This window comes from Varroa jacobsoni, unplaced genomic scaffold, assembly GCF_002532875.2.
Source record: "Varroa jacobsoni isolate VJ856 unplaced genomic scaffold, vjacob_1.0 contig00129, whole genome shotgun sequence".
In the NCBI taxonomy this organism is placed as follows: domain Eukaryota; kingdom Metazoa; phylum Arthropoda; class Arachnida; order Mesostigmata; family Varroidae; genus Varroa; species Varroa jacobsoni.
The window spans coordinates 16,696-33,528 of NW_019214414.1; the positions used below are offsets into that span (position 1 = coordinate 16,696).

At 41.8% G+C, this 16,833-nt stretch overlaps 1 protein-coding gene across 1 annotated transcript in view; it reads right to left on the reverse strand.

Annotated features, from left to right (window-relative positions):
* The window catches only part of LOC111270822 (cell adhesion molecule Dscam1), a 157,022-nt gene that overhangs the window by 15,915 nt on the left and 124,274 nt on the right, over positions 1-16,833 (reverse strand). Inside the window, exons 13-14 of the mRNA XM_022851250.2 lie at positions 16,179-16,391; positions 1,116-1,260 (exon numbers count right to left, since the gene is read on the reverse strand). Of these exons, the coding sequence (XP_022706985.2) occupies positions 1,116-1,260; positions 16,179-16,391 (358 nt within the window). The remainder of the gene's footprint in view (positions 1-1,115; positions 1,261-16,178; positions 16,392-16,833) is intronic.

Consider the following 16,833-nt stretch of genomic DNA (forward strand, 5'->3'; position numbering starts at 1 on the left):
TACTATCAATTTTTCCTAATTTATAGAGGGATAAGTTTCTTTTGCATTGAGACTAAAGTAACATTATTGAAAGAGTTCAGATGAGAAGATCCGGGCTATATGGCGAATGCGTTGCCATCCATGTTCTCTAAGTCTCTGTAAAGAACTATGTGGTTCAGCATTGTCATGGTTCCGTTTAATTATCTTAGTAAGTTGTTATAATCTCTTTTGCTATTGTCAGTAGAAATCCAAATCAGTTGTTACGCCAGGCGGCAGCAATCTATAATGTACAATTTCTTTCCAGTCTCAGCAAACACAGCGCACCGTCCCTTTTCATTCCAGTCTCCTTCCATTAGCCGCGATCAACGGCCTTATAATCTAGTAAATGATTTTTCGTCAATTTCTGGCCTTTTTTTTCCGAATGGTTTAAAATTGTTTCGTAGTGGATGTTTAGCTCGTTGTCGACGTTATGGGTCGGTCCTATTCAACTCTCGCAATTAGCAAATCAACCCCTTTTTCATACAGGCCAATTTGTACGAGAAGCATCCTTTACATCGAGGAACGAAAGCGACAAAATCATTCTTGAACCGACAATGTATTTTGATCGTTAACCCACGAGACCTGTGCCTTTATCATAACAGAACTGTAACTTAAGTGAACTCTTGCACAAACATAATTCACTTAGAAGGTGCTTTGTTTTAATTTTTAATGAAAACGTTCTCGATTTTCGGGTGACACCAACGTTATATATATAGAAGGCATCATAGGACTCAACATGTGTATGTTTTTAAAGTTGAAGTAGTTAGCTAAAAAAAAAGCGGGCAATACTTTCCTGCCAACAAAATATACGTATCTGATGAGAGGAAGAATTTGCTCATTTCGGGCACAGATAACTCGCTTACACAGACGTGTGACGGATAATAAAAATTGTAACTGTTTAGGGAAGATAGGGCTTTTATGTTTCTGTTCTTGCTTTTGTTAATTTCTAATCTGTATTTACCGTTACACATCAGTTTAACTTGAACCGTGCTTAGTTGATACACGACGAAAACCACCAACGACCTATACGAGATCTTTTGGGCGAGCCGAAAATGCAAAATCTCGGATTATTTTAGGTATAGGAGATTGCGACATACCTTTCATCGTGCAGGGGAACAAGAATGCCATCTTTACTCCAGATGATGGAAAGCGGTTCATCACCGGAGACCGTACAAGGCAGACTCGTTTCTGCGGTGCTTCGTACGTGCATACTCTTTGCTAAGCCGGTAATATGTGGACCACCTATATAAGTAAGAAACAACACAAAGCAAAAGAGACCAAGATGAGTTAACATAATAAGGCGCTTAGCTCTTATAAGCATAAGGATGATAGCAGTCTAATAAATTCTGTATTTGTTTAAAGCTAGCCTAAGCCTATCAATATTAACAAATGACAATAATGTCGTTTTCGGTGTGTGTAAAAAATACGAAAGAATAACGAAAAAAGAATAACCAACAGTCCCTTGGCCGATAGAAGACGAAAATACGAGTCAACGCTTAATGAAGCTAAAACACGCTAGAAAAAGCCAATTTGACGGGGTCGTGTTTGTATATTGTACAGTATTCTACAAGAAGCCACCCAACTCATAATAGGTAAATGTTTGAAGCATCGTACGCCTCACAATGTCGCCAGCGGTAAAATGAATAAAGAGCTAAAAAAAAAACATATTTTTATCTTGCAAAATATAAAAGGTCGTAATTTGAACACGCTTACGTTTGCGAAGAAGTTTGCGGTTAAAACAATACTAGATCTACAGTTAAAAAATACTGCTAGAGGGCGGGCGTCATTAAAATAGAGACATCCACTTAACACCTAATACTTGGTCTGAGTGAGTTCGACAAGCGATAGTAACCGGTAAGTTGTAAACGCTTAATGCAACTTTCTCTTAGTTGACCCATTATATGCTACGCAAAGCTTTATTTTATTTTCTTTAAAAAAAAACTTTCGAAATTAGCAAAATATCGCCAAACAAATTATCAAACATATTATTCACAATAATAATTCGAGACATACATTTAATATTATATATTAATATACGTAGATTATTTAATATTTCATCTCAGTTTTCTTAATTATCCTGTTACAGTTCAGGCTTATGCAGAGACGGGTAACACTTTCAATTAACAGTGAACTAATTATGGAAAGGGAACATTTACCTCTTTATTATCGCTTGCATACAATTATAATTACTGCGGTAGGCTTAATTGTTGAAGTGTAAATATAGTAAGTTCATTATATCTTTGATGTGAAGAAGCAGTAAGGAAAAAACGAAGTACATAAAAGCCGCCATAAGGTAACACGGAAGTCACCGCAGGCTATTCTGGCACATATAAAGTGAGGTAATTCGGGCTCGTAGATTGTACGGTTGGATGTTTGCTGAAGCAGAATCGGGTAGCAGTTGTATGTGATTGCCAGTTGTATATGTGCCCATTATGCGGTCTTACTTTTAGGCTATACATTTGCAATCCGAAAAGTTCAACAGGAACCACTGAGAAGCAGACAAGAATGTAGGAGTGACCTGATAATGCGACTGGAAATACAGCCTGTATGGCACATTTACATCATCGATACATGGCTGTAAGATATGTGAAAATTCCATCTGGATAAATACTTATACGCGCAACAAAGCTTTGCGACCCAAAGCGAAATTGTTAACTCTTAATTCCTAAAAATGAAATCCCATCAGAACCGTGGATCTGGACGATCTTCAGCGGCGTGAAGTTTAAACCTTCGTAGCACTTTGGCTCAAATGGCGTTCTGATATAGTTTTTCTCGGTCGTATAAAGGCTTTTTGCACTTCGGGCTTCCACACAACTTTGATAAAACCGAACAACTTGCAAGCGTCGTAGCCGAGGTCGACGGCCAGGTCGTGAAGGCGGCCAGTGGCATTATTCGATAATGTTTTCATACAAAGACTTTCGTTGAATGTAGCATCTTATAATTTTTGATCGTAGGAGCGTCGATCTCGATGGTAACATTGATTTCGCTCGCTAGCTTTTTCAGCCAGTCGGCGTAAAGTGCTAGTATAAGTGAAATAGTAAGATGACCCTCTAAAGCGTCCTGTGACACACTTAAATTAAAATAATTAAAGCTATTTCCTGAAAGAGAACGGTGACTTTATAATCCAATTTTTATGAAAAGCCGCTTATAAACAATGTTTCGTATCTTCCTTGGCTTCAAATACATTCCTCAGCACTTCAACTCATTTCATTTGTGCTTCAATGACTGATTCATGTAGAAATGAATTGAGCCACTAAGCATCAGTGATAACACATAGGAGCGTTATGATCATTACTATAGTAACAATGCAGATTATGTATGCTCGCTCGTACGCTGTACACAAGAAACTATTTTATTTTTTGCCAGAGTCCCTTAAAGCATAAAAAGACACTTGTCTGAACTTCATGACTATGAGACTTTCGCCAGAATTCCAGTTAGTCTTCTCGCCTTTGTCAACCTCGGCCAGAAATAGATCGACGATATTCAGTACTTTTAATTTCATTTCGAAGCAAGAATGTCGAAATAAGGTCCTGAAAGATACCTCTCGACTTTGTTTCTAGCCGGTTGCTGTCAGCTTCTCTTGTTAGGCAGAAATCAGTGCTCTTTGGCCAGTGGCCTTTGATAAAATCGCCTGGTTCCGTAGCTGGCCGAGCTGTGAAGCGCTTTTCAAGCGTTTCATAATGAGCGTCGGCCGTAACGGTTTTGTGGTCAATAGTTCCAATGCTTCTGTCAAGAACCAACGATATATTTATCATAGTTGTTGGGTGGAATAAACATTGATGTTCGCTGTCGTTTGTCCGTTAACCTAAAAGTAGTCCAATGCGCAACCGCGTGTTTATAGTGCCCAATAACGATATAAACAACAAATTTATCTTTTTTTGGGAGCCGATTTCTGAGTTAAGGCTTCGAGCGCGAATCGAACCCCATATAGACGTACTTCATAGTCTCACCTAAAAGTAGTGTTTTTTCAAACTTCCAAAAAATACTAATATTCACCTAGTACCAGTAAAAACTATTATTTAGAAATGTATCGTATTATGAAAGGTGCACAATAACGCAGATACAGTAACCTATCCTAATAACAATTCCCATTGCCGATATCCTAATGCATTTTATATTGAAGCAATTCCTGGATGCACTACTTTTTGAAAACACGAAGTTCCTCGAAATGTCCGCCAAGTTCGTTTTTTTATAATTGTTTGATGTGATTTCGACCAGAAAAGAGCAAAGGACAGCTCACCAGTAGAAGTAGATTATGACGTTAGCGTTTCTACTTATCGAAGTGCGTTCGCTGAGGTTTTCAAAAGGTTAAATTGACAATATTCTAGTACATGGTAGCTTTAGTATAGGGTAATGACCCATTGGCTTTCCTAGCTTACAGTTAAAATGTACATCGATGCAAAGCTATTATGCCTTGAATAGGACGGAAACTCACCTTAAGTCCTAAAATTACATCGCAATTATATTTTTGTGCCTTCTAAGTTTAATAACACTTTCCTGGTGGATTCGTTGTGAACGAATGCTACTTGACAATGACCACCTGCGTCTTTAGAAAATGTCGATAATAACGAAATAACTAGGGGAGCGTTTTTTTTTTTTTGAAGTAGATTTTAGTTGTTACTTTTATATCAGACTAGGTCCTATTAACTCGAATCGTTGGGCCACACCTGAATGCAAATGCCTCCGATAAATAACAAGTGGTGGAATAATAACAACTTTAATAACAGAGTAGAATCAACGTATCGATGGCACCTTGATCTAATAATCATCCCATAAATTGAGATTGGTTAACTTCGACGATAGCATACATGTGGCGTTATTATTTAATGGTAATCTAATAACGTCAAATATTCGCGTGACAGATTGAAGTTTGTTTTGCGGACAACTTCATAGTCGCAGTAGTGCGTTGGAGAGAATTTAGCCGTGGATCAAAGCTCCAACTCTCTTGAAGCTAGATTTATTCAGCTCATATTAGCATCAGTCAGTCAAAATATGATATATTTATGACCCTTCAAACCAATATTTAGAGTTGAAAAGTCAACGCCATATTACGGCTAACCCCTCATGCCAGTCAGGGGACCTTTAGTATCCCATTCAATACGTCCAGTAACAATCCTTTAACTGTATAGCACAACCTCATTTCAAGTACCCGATACGCCTCTATTCTAAATAAGCCCTTTAACACTGTTGCTCTTGGTATCAGTAAGAACAGAAATGTAGAAGCACTACAACAGCACGCCTATCTGGATCGGTGCACATTTGAAACTGGGAAGAGTCTCCAAAAAGGTCTCATCTGCTTCGCTACGCTCTTGGTATGATGGAGCGTTAATGCCGCTCCGTGGCTTATATGGCCTCGTTGTTTTCAACAGCTTCAAGCACAGACAGCTGTAACTCTCAACAATTACTTCGACTGTTGGCTTACTATGCATGTGTATTTGAACTCGCGCATTTCGGCCTATAGAAGGAAATCGTTCTCCACTTTGATGCTCAAAATTGGCCCATACACCTGAACGAAAGAAGAAAGGCTGGAAAAGTCGAGGAAGTAGTTGCGAAATGAAATTCTCAATTCGGATCGCTCAAGCCCCATCTTGCTGCGGTGAACTAAACGTTTATAAGGGTAATATGGATATACGCAATAATTCTTCATTGCACTCTCCATGAGTCCGTCAAATCTCACAGTGAAAAGACGACACTTAATGGGAATTTGACAGATACGATGACTATACGCCGAGTCGTGTCGAATTTTGCTGCGCTTTATCTATTCACCTGTCTATCTAGTAGGTATTGGGATCGATCGGAAAGCTCTTGCGAAGAACATGTTCGCTCCCTATGCTCCCTACAACAGAGCTATAAACAACGGTGCACCGTAAACGTTTTTACCTTTTGCGAACGCCGGCCTAACACCGATAACAATGTGGGTGCGCGAGAGTTTGGGTCTCCGATGCATGTGATAATCTTTCATCAGTCGCAGTGGCAGCACTTGTAGTGGTCTAAGCCAACAAAAAATTTAAACCAATAACGCACCTACTTAGCCCCGCGCTTACCCGAAATACATAAATACGCGCCTTGCTCTCTTTTTAGGAATATGCACATATATACATAAATGGGAACTCGAATTAGTGGTGTCCCAAGTGGGTCGGCTTAAGCTCTACCTATCATGTGTACGAGTTTTCACTCACCCAATATCCTTCTCGGCTCTTCGTCTTGCATAGCTCGCGTTATATTCGCTGCCTAAATGTTAAGCGTTGTCAATGCCTTTATCGAGAGGTTGGATGAAGAAGGTCTGAGACCTCTCGTTAGTACAGCTTAACCCCCACCCAGGTCGTCTTGCTTGCCGGCTTCGGTAGCAGACGCTATAAGCATACTTATAGAGGTGGCGATGTTTTCTCTGTTTTTCCCAAAGGTGCTCGATTCTGCGATCGTTAAAGGCAATGTCGGAGTGCCTCGCTATTCTGTCTCCTCTGCGAGCTTTTGCTGCTATCCGCGCTAACTCTTCGGAGGTTGCGTGGCAGGCCACATAGGCCCACATGCCCTGAACCACAGCTCATGCCGGCTTGGGTATCAGGTGTCTTAAGTAATGGCCTGAATCACGAAGTAGCCCGCTTAATTCCTTAACTTCTGCTGATGAGCAGCTGTTGCTATACTAATGAGAAATCAAATAGCAAAGAAGGAAGGCATCTATAAGCCTATCGTCTGGCCCACTACCCTGGCCCCTTCCTCGCTATATAGCACCGTTGTTCTCGTCTGAAATCCGGCCACCTCTTCACGTAATACGCCCACTATCACGTCATAATCTGCTTTGTCTGCATCATATATACGCTACTATCATAATATTTTCAATCGATGCGGGTAGTGCTGTTGCTCTAAGGGCGCTGACGATGGTCACGATTCTACTAATACGATGAGTTTAACACTATGCGACCAAGTACTAATAACGTGTAATTTGCAATAATTGGACCTATTTTGTAAGTAGTTCTATAACATTCAGAACATACAGTGAACATCATAGGACTCCATAGGACGCAAGATTTATACGTCTGACCAATCATCGACGCAGCGCCACTGTCGAATGTAGGCCTAAGTGAAAAAAGTTACTGAACCTACACGGCATCGTAGGATTTGTGAGCGTTATAAAGTGACGTTTATATAGACGAAACATAACGACATTCGGTCAAAAAATTGTTTAATATTATCAAGGCAAGAATAAGGGTTAAAAAATGTTTGTATTACAATTCATAGTAACAGAACGATACATGCACGATTTCCTCCCATGGAAGCTATCGCATGTAATCGGAAATTAAATGCTATATACGGTTCTCATTTTGCAATTGCAATTCAAAAGGACGAATATATTCACTGTGTCAATAGTATGTCGGGTAATTTTAGTTTTTTATACTTCGGTAAATTGTATGCTTTATGTACGAGCCACTTGAAGTTAATGCCATTTAAACTTTCATAGTTACATGGGTTAATGTGTGCATCTAATTCAAGATATTATTATAGGCGATAGGTAAACAACAAATCAAATGACACACAACACTGACCTAGGATCTCCGTTAATATCTGCTGTTACCTTGAGATTTCCTTGAGCAACGGCATTTCATTACGAACTTCGGCTTGTGTAAATATTTCGAAAACTTCACCCCGATACAGGCCGTCCATGTTAGACTGTCTTGTACGAGCGTAAAGAAAATAAAGTCGACTACGCTTGTTTCGTTAATGCCATCTTAGCTTTAGAAAGGCTCATGGCATCCTTTTTATTTTTATTGAGGGTAAGAGGACCACCACTACGTGCCAACGTCAAATTTAGCAAAAAGTCTTGCTATTCATGCAGACCGTTTATTAGTTAATCAGATCCTCATAGTCATGCTGTTTACTAAGCACTTAGATAACCGTGTGCAGCCTCTACATGTGGGTTTAATGGCTATTTTATTCTAATCTATATAAAGGTCCATATTTAAGGTTCGTAGTATTGTATTCTATTATTGTTCTTCCATTAGCTTGGATTCATTAGTTTAGGCATTGTCTTATAGCATGATTTCGTTAAATAATGGCCCAAACCGCACCATACCTCCAATATCTATCTGTTAATTGACTGTGCCACTCATACTCTGATCACAATCATTTTCGGTGCTATTTTTTAGTACAGTTGTTGGCAATGACATAACACTTATTTCAAGCTTAACTTCTCTAGATCTTAGCGATCCATACTTACTATTTCTTACGGTCGTGATCAGCATCTCTTGCTCCTTCAGCGTCTCGTCAATGGATCAGAAGTCAATGTGTCTTTAAACTGTTTTAACGCTTTTTTTTGGGTATATCTTGGACAACAGAGGTTGGGTGCTGCTCGTTGTCGTCATCAAGTGTCTATCGTCACGATGATTCGTACACGCACAGCTGCACGTGGACTTTACACCCACCGATTATGTCATCGATCGCCAGAAGGAAAAAAGCGCATTTGCTATTCTCAACGCGTGCTAAGCTGTGTTGTATCGACACGGACTCGGTTTCACGATGACAGCGCCCTATTCTCTAATACTTATACATTATTATTTAGAGAATGGGGACTAGCGGCGGTCGTTGCGGCGGCATCGTAATTGAATAACGATGACTAGGCTTCTTAGCCAGAGTCAGCAAAAGACGGGCACTATACGAGGCAGGCATCGCATGTCTCTTCCAGCGTCTGAGCTGGCTGCAGTCTTAAATACCAATTAGGCGCCTGGCCTATAAGACCCTGTTTGTCATCATAGCACCGTGTCGACCTCGCCCTGAGCCCCAGAGCCGGTTATTTAACATCTGGATGCCTGCCGTATTTCGTTCGTGTTGCTAGTCTAGTTGGTCTATTTATATAAATTGAGCCGGTTGGGTTGGGGATGCTGTGTGAATAAACAAATAGGCTCTACTTCTTTGATTGAACCTATTTATTTCTTCATACAACACCCACCAAAAATATGGTTGATATTAGTAACGGCTATTAGAATCTGTCTGTAATGTCACGCTTGAAACTAGCGTCGTTCAAGAGCCAGCCAAGTGTTGCGTACGTTAGTCCATGACTTATTCCAGTTTATCGTCAATACTTGCTTGAGACGCTTGTCGGTGTCCAGTAAAAAGAAACGATATCGTTCACATGAGCGTAAGACACTGATGAAGCTTATAAGGCAAACCAATAAGGGAATTTCAGCACATGTAGGATCAATTAGCCCGCGCAAGAGCTGCAGTTTTTTGAGGGACCATTTCACCATTGCCGACTACTGTTGCAGTAGCCGCCACTGCCATCACCACTATCAAAACAGCTTTATTACACGACTCCGCTACTCCACCATATGAAGCAAAATGGCCGGGGCGGACCGATGAGACGTCTATCCTGAGTAGCGCTGCGCGGAGTAGCTAACGTACGGAATAAAGATGTGTAAGAGCGAGTGCAAGCCCCCTCTGCGTGAAACGAGTTAACCTTATTGCCTTTGGTTCACCAATTCCCAGGTCGTTCCTGGGCATCATCTCCTTCGCAATGTCGAGGGATCTTAGACCGAACGTGACTCCCCGATGTGTAACGTGTCGTGGAACAAGCCAACGAACATTGGGCGAGTCACCCTTGACAGAAAAGCTACTTTTAGGCGTAGTGGTTCAGCATGCTTTGAAACAGCTCTCTTTCCCAGTCCTCTTCCTATTAGAACTTTACGTGGCTGTATGTCGTACGATGCCAAGTTGTATGGCCCAAACGAATAGGATGAACGACGATAGCTGGACGAGGAGGCGGATATCCTAAAATGACGCTAGCTTAGTATCAGATTATCTCTCTCATGAGGCCGGAGGAGCTGCGAAAGATCCAAAAGCTTCACGTGAGCCCCCGCAACGGGATGCACCGTTGGGGTTTTCATTATCCGAGAGACCTCCACAAATACTGAAGTTTTGCTGCTGCCGCTGTTCTCCCTTCCAAATAATCCGACCCGTAGCTTCGAAGCTGCCTCATACGCCTCTCGTACCCAACCCGGTTGCCACAGCCATCAAGCCCACATGAACCATCAACAAGGGATGTGATCATCGCTAAAGAAGCATCATTGAGGGAAGCGTCAAGGAACTTACGGGGTCTTGAGGATTCGACAGCACGTCGTCGACGGACGAAAGACGCATCATCTCCTGCGAAGGGAAACGAGGCAGACGAAAAGCGAGCCTTGCTCGGGTGACGCCAGCAGTACCGGAGTCGCCAGTGGTTCAAATCCTGCTAAGTTGTCAATGGCTGAAACGGCGACCAGACAGGATACGATTTGCCTCTTGGTTGCAGGTTCGTCTCTTCATTCCCATATAACAAACATTACCCAGATCTTTCTTCGTACCAGCTATCGCGATTGCCCTGTTGCAAAAAGTAGAGTAATATCATTTTCTCCCTGGCCTCACCGTGCGGCTCGTTGCCGCCTCATGCCTCACGACAAGCCACTGGATAGGAACGATGGTAATCGGCTGGCCACGGAACGTTCGACGTGGTCAATAGTCCCACATTCATCGTAGATAGCAGGCCAACCCGCGAAATATTTGTACCTAACATACAGCAATGCAGAGTTGGACTTTTCCAGAGCAGCGTCTGCAAGCAACTGCGCAATACGACTTTAAAGTAGAACAGATACATTATCTGGACTGAAGAACGGCAACTCGAAAGCCGAGAAAATTATTGAAGAATTAGCGCGCATATAGCGTAGAAGTGTCAAGATGCCGTTCGACAGAGTCGCTGCTTGTCTGTTTATCCATTTGTTAGCCTCATTTCCATTGCAACTTCAGCGACTACAAAATACGGATTTGTTATCATTACGCGGTTCCATCCTACGCGTAGGGTAACCTGTTTTTCTAATTTAGTGAAATGTTGTTGACACCACATTTTTGAATCGGGAGACGATTTTATAATAATAATAATAATAAAAATAGTACTAACGACAATCATTTGTGACCCTATTTGTACTAGAAAAAGCAGATATACTTGACTAAACCCGGAAAATAATATAGTCGACATCTCTCACTATTAACGACCTGCCAAAACCGTATGCTCACACATCTGCCAGCAGTTTCGAAATAACCCGCCATCTTCCTAATTCCACATAACTCGAAAACGTCCGCTTTTTCAACAACAAGTGTAAGCACGCCATATCTTACCAGCACAAATGTGGTATATGCATGTCAGAACAGACTGCCAGCTTTCAGCTTCGAAGTAAGAAGTTTGACCATACAGCTCATTACATAATATCTATTTGCATGATTATTACCTGAGACGTAATGGCACGCTCAGGGTTTGCCTACCTGTCGCTGTTGAGTTCATACACACAGATAGATCTAGACATACGTTTATACGTACGATGCCAGCACCACAAACCAAAAAAACTTCACGCTAATTTGATTAGAAGTGACCGTAACTGACGTTGGGGCCGTTCGATAGCGGCGCCGGTGCCTGGCTCTGAGTCTGCACGAGCAACGATGCAGGTGTCTGGAACAACCTGCCAATAGGGAGCGCCATCATTATAGATAGTGGTAGACTCCGACATAATAGACAGAGTCGTAGAAACTGTAATACTAATCCAGCGCTGTTTGCACAGATAAGGACTTGTGTGTATATTAGAGCAATTAAGTTATTATATTATGGTTATTCGAGAGAAATATATATATAAATGAGATATTGTATAGGTTCTTCTGTACATGCCTTAGATCTTATAACAGACCTTTGGTGGTCTGGGCCATACAAGCGACACGAAACGAAGAGAAAACTTAAATGAAGAAATAATTTTTATAAATGATCAGATCCGTGCTAGAAAGGTTAGGATAGCGGAGTGACAATTTAGGTGTGAACATACATTGAATGCGGCTAATCGGCGTATACGAATTAGAAGATTAAACTAGTCTTTATAAAAATTAGATCTTATATGTATGCTAGAGGTCAACTGTCGAAGACGCTGCTAATGCACAAAAAGGCATAGTATTCGAAACGACTTTACTTCACAAGGTAACCTACCAGCCGCGCCACTGTAATAATCAAACAGCAATAGAAGCACGAAATACGTGACGCAAAGGCATAAGTAATTAAAATGGATTCGTGGAATGCTCAAAATCCGTATAACATGTAAGGTAGGTGTAAAAAAACAGCCCAATGGAATCGATCAGATACCATCACGATATCGCGCTGTAAAGTAACTTAGTAACTCGGACAAACAAAGTATGTTTACTGAAGTACGTGGTCGAAGAATCTGAACGAGGACACTGCGATTGACTAAGAAATGCAGCTATCACGAGATAGTAAGAGTAATGCGATGTGGACAACAGACTAACTGCTATAGCTTCACGTTTAAAATACGGTTCAGGTTGAGCAGGTCCGTTCTGAATTCGTTCTATGTTAGATTGGAAGAAATAGAGTTGTATTAGGTAAAAGGTAGGCTATCTGTACTCAGATCACATGCGAGACAATCCATTCCGTACTTTCTGTGTGTGAAGACCAGCTGCTTGAACTGCATAGGTGGTGCAAGCACATGCGCCTATGTATTATAAACCGCACTAAACAAAAGATAGATTGTGCCGCCTGATTGAGAACTCGGCTAGATGACGTAATTTTGGTACGCCTTGAATCGCGAACCGTCTGCTAGGCGACCAGCATGGCTGGCGCAACTGGCAGCAAAAATAACAACGGCAATAACATTAACAACAGCAGCGGACTTTTAGCCACTACCAGCCTTCTCGCTATTTCGTGCCGTTGATTTACAACTCATTCTCGGTCGTCGCTCAGTCTTTCCTTCTCTATTCCGCTTTTTTCAATGCGAAGACTCCATGGGGCTCATACACTCGACAATGTAATGGGGATGATGCATTTCCTTTTCGTTCAATTTAGCAGCTAGGGAACAACACCCACTCATGTGTCCCGACAGCGTGAGCCGTTTCCACCGTCGGCGAGCTGCAACAAACGGACGTACATCCCCGCTAGAGCTCGGACGACGGCAGTTCTTCCCTCGAGGCTCAAGCTGACAAGGCCGTTGCCCAGCGATCGAATGACTCTCTTCTATTATCATGTAGCATGTGTACTGAGTGTGTGTACGTATACGTATATATACGCGTGCGTGTGCGTATTTGAGGCAGTGTCGTTCCAAGCCACATAAATTATTGGGGATAACAATGTTCCTATTAACTGTTCTGTACCGTTAGAAAAATGAGGATCAAGAGCGGATAATGGAACGCGCTGTCTAACTAGGTATGCGCAAAAGTACCGAACAGCGAGATAAACATCGGGATCCGGCGATAGCTGTGGACGTGTTACAATGTCGACACGTCAGAAAACTTGTGTAGATGCATGTCATTCACTCGGGTCACCGGTGACCTTTTTACGGGAAGCGTTTATTTGGGCTTGGGAATGGGCTCGAAACCGTATGAGCGACGGACATTGCAATGATGTTTGTACTCATCGGAATAATTGTTGATGGATGAACGTGATACCGACTTTGCTACAAACGGATAACTGTTAAGCTCTAATCATCTGAGAAAGGGAGCAACGGCATCAAAGGCGACATGAGCATAACGCAAACAGTATTTACTAGCTGTCACAAATCTGTTGATAAATAGGCAATCTTCGTGAACGTGTACCCAAATCAAAGTACTACCATTAACGCATTTCACTATGAAGATATTAGAAGCACGCTTCAGTAGCTGATAACAAGCAACTTGACGCGGGTTCAATAATTGTAATAAAATGACTCAAAGAAACAGTGAAAACGCGCTAAATAAGTTTCTTTGTTTCTTTTAGTCCCGACAGATGCGCTCATCTAAGCTAGTACACTTACATATAAACCCAAAAAATTGTCATGCAATGCTGCCAGTTAAACACATGGATATGGAGAAACACTTATATAAGGGTGTCATAAAAAAGAAGTTTTCCGTCACATCTGCCTGTTTTGCGCATATTCCGCGTTTTTCTGCTCTTCACATATACTTATATGCCCGGTTGTCGTCTCAACCTACAGATCCTTGACAAAAAGCCAAAACAAAGGCCTACGCCACTTACGGAAAAAATACGGTCCCAGCCAGCGGAAGAAAGACACACGCTTTGTGGTCCACTTTTAAACGCTCTCATAACCGCGGTGAAGCCAACAAAATCTAACGTGACAACGAAAACTGCTAGCTTTACATGACCCTATTCGCTCCCCGCAGGAATCAGCTTCTTTCCTGTTTGTCAAACGAAACGACACAGGATATTGTGTCGTAGCTGCTCTGATACTGGACACGAAACATCCACACGTTGATTTCTCCATGCGTTGTCGTTACTACCACCTTCTGAACTTTTTTTAAATTCACTTCGTCGTTCAGAGTAAAATGGGTTAATTCACCGACCGCCGTAAAGCGACTCCCTGCCCTTTTCACTTGCTTTTACATGACGGGGAAGAAAAAGATTTTTTTCTGAAGAGTAACATACCGCCGGTAGAGTAGGACCAGCGAGGCCATACTAGCAGGCTAAGCCAGCCCAATCGAGGCTTGGCAGCGAAAGGCCTCAAAAAAATGGCCTCGGGCATGAAGATGGAGCAAAAGCTGAATGCTCCCTAGTTGCTTTTGGACTAAGCGGTAAGCTGAGGAAACGAGGCCGGGGCACTTATTGCAAACAACGGCAGCAGAGGAACGACTAACCGACAGGCATTCCGACAGTTTTCTGCCCTAGGTCTTCGGAGCCAACAACCTAGCCTGGATCTGTGTTCACGCTGGCGACAGGCCAGACAACTATGACAGTTTCGTGGTCGGCCTCATTTTCTTTTTTTTTTTTGTTAAAATTCGACTTTGTTCTCTTCTCTATTTTGACCCCAGCGTATTTCGTATTTCATCGAAACGAGAAGCTTTCAACTGCCCGACCCTCCTGTAAAGCCTACTTTATTCCTTCAATTTTCTATAATTCATAGTGTTCGCGATCATCCTTTTGTCAGGATATTCTTTCTAGTGTACTATTAGTCCGCTCCTTCAAACTCGAGTGCGATATTACAAGAGTGTCAGGAGAACGCTCTTGTTCCATTGTTATCTTTAGCCTATAGCAAAGATTCCGCGCCCTACAATGTTCCCCTAATGGTTTCCTAAAGTCGCTCCACTTTCAAGCCAAGTCTAGCTTTGACAAAAAGATGAACATGTTGACGTAGAATTTGAAGTCACAACTTCAGACATTAATCCGGATGAGCATGGGATTGGCTTCTAATGTGTGGCCATGTCTTATTAACGGATTCTTTTTTTAGCTTGTTCTAGATGACATCCTCCTTTTCGTTGCTTCTATGCCCTTCTTCCTAATTTCAGAAACCTTTCTACTTCTAACATAAAACATGGTAGATGGCGCTGGAAGTTATTGCGCTTGTCTTGTTGTGAATAGTCTCAAAGCTGAAAAAATATTGTATGCATCCATAATGCTATTGGAATATGCCGAAACAGCTTGAGCATCCGATACCTTCAGCCTGCATGGCGTTTTTGCTGTGAGAGGATTGTAACGGCCTGTGCCTACACGCATGCCAAATCACTTGGGCAGAGTGCATCCTGCTGGTTTAATATTCGCGCCGTCATTTGAAGTCTACATGAAGTTCAAAAGCTGCATTAAGTGAAATCCACTGCCGAGAATCACATTAGTCTATAGACAGCATGAAGGGTTTAATATAGCTAAGTAGCTATTGTTCCTCGTAGCCTTGCACTGCCCGATGCGTCGCTACGTAAACTTATTTAATTTGTGTTTAAGCTAAATGCGTGAGTTTACTTGGCTAAGGCTCCAGCTAGATTGACTGCTAAGACTGCTATACGGGAGCTCCAGGATATGTGCATAGCATACTATCGTATAACTTAATACGAATAATTTTTAGCACGCCACAGAGAGAACGTTTTAGGACCTATTCCAAAAATCAACTTTCATTAACCCTGATAACAACTGTGATTATATGTTATAGATGGGAGTAACTTTTCGAGTAAGAGGAAAGGCAATTTCTATTATATTCCAATCATTAAAAACTGGCGCTCATTTAAACTATTTAAACGCAAACGGTGTACAATAATGGGGTTCGGTCTACATTTGGTGCTTGACATGTCAGCCTTTATTCTTTAAAGTTATTAGTAAGCATAGCTGAGTAAGAGTTGTACCTAATTTATTCGTTTATTCCTTGATTGTTCCTTCCTTGATCCTTCCTAGATGGTTATGAATTTGTGCAACGAACGCGCTACAGACTTACGGTGTACGATGAGGTCTACAGCAGCGCTGAGCGATGGTCCGACTCCATTCGCTGCTTCGCATAGATATCGGCCCTTGTCTTCTGTCTGAACCGAAATGATGTTTAGGGAGCCGTTCTCCAGAACGTGCATATGAGGACTCGACACGATGCCATGGAAATCGCTAGCCTCATCTGCAAAGGGAAACATATACAGATATATAACAAAAGCGACAGACTGAGAAAACATCCTTGCCGTATGGTGTCTAACAGATCTTCAGTCGCAGCGCCCATAACACTTGCAATGGTATTTGAATCGATAGAAGCTGCTGTTTATAAATACTTTGACCCTAGCGGCTTGATTATCTATTCCAGAGTATCTGCGCGGGGATCACCTGTACAACGAGGTCCTACTGAATAACCGCAGTCTATTCAGCCTGATCCACTAACAAGGCCACATATGCGCTTAATTTACGATCAATTTAATGGGTTAGAAGCAGGTGCTGCGTTCCCAATGAACACGCAGTCGCATAGATCGGTTGGTAAGATTAAACAATGCCGAACAGCTACTTCATACGTCAATGCAAGAAAAATTCGCATCTTACATTGAGAACAGTCTTTTCTACACGAAATCGTT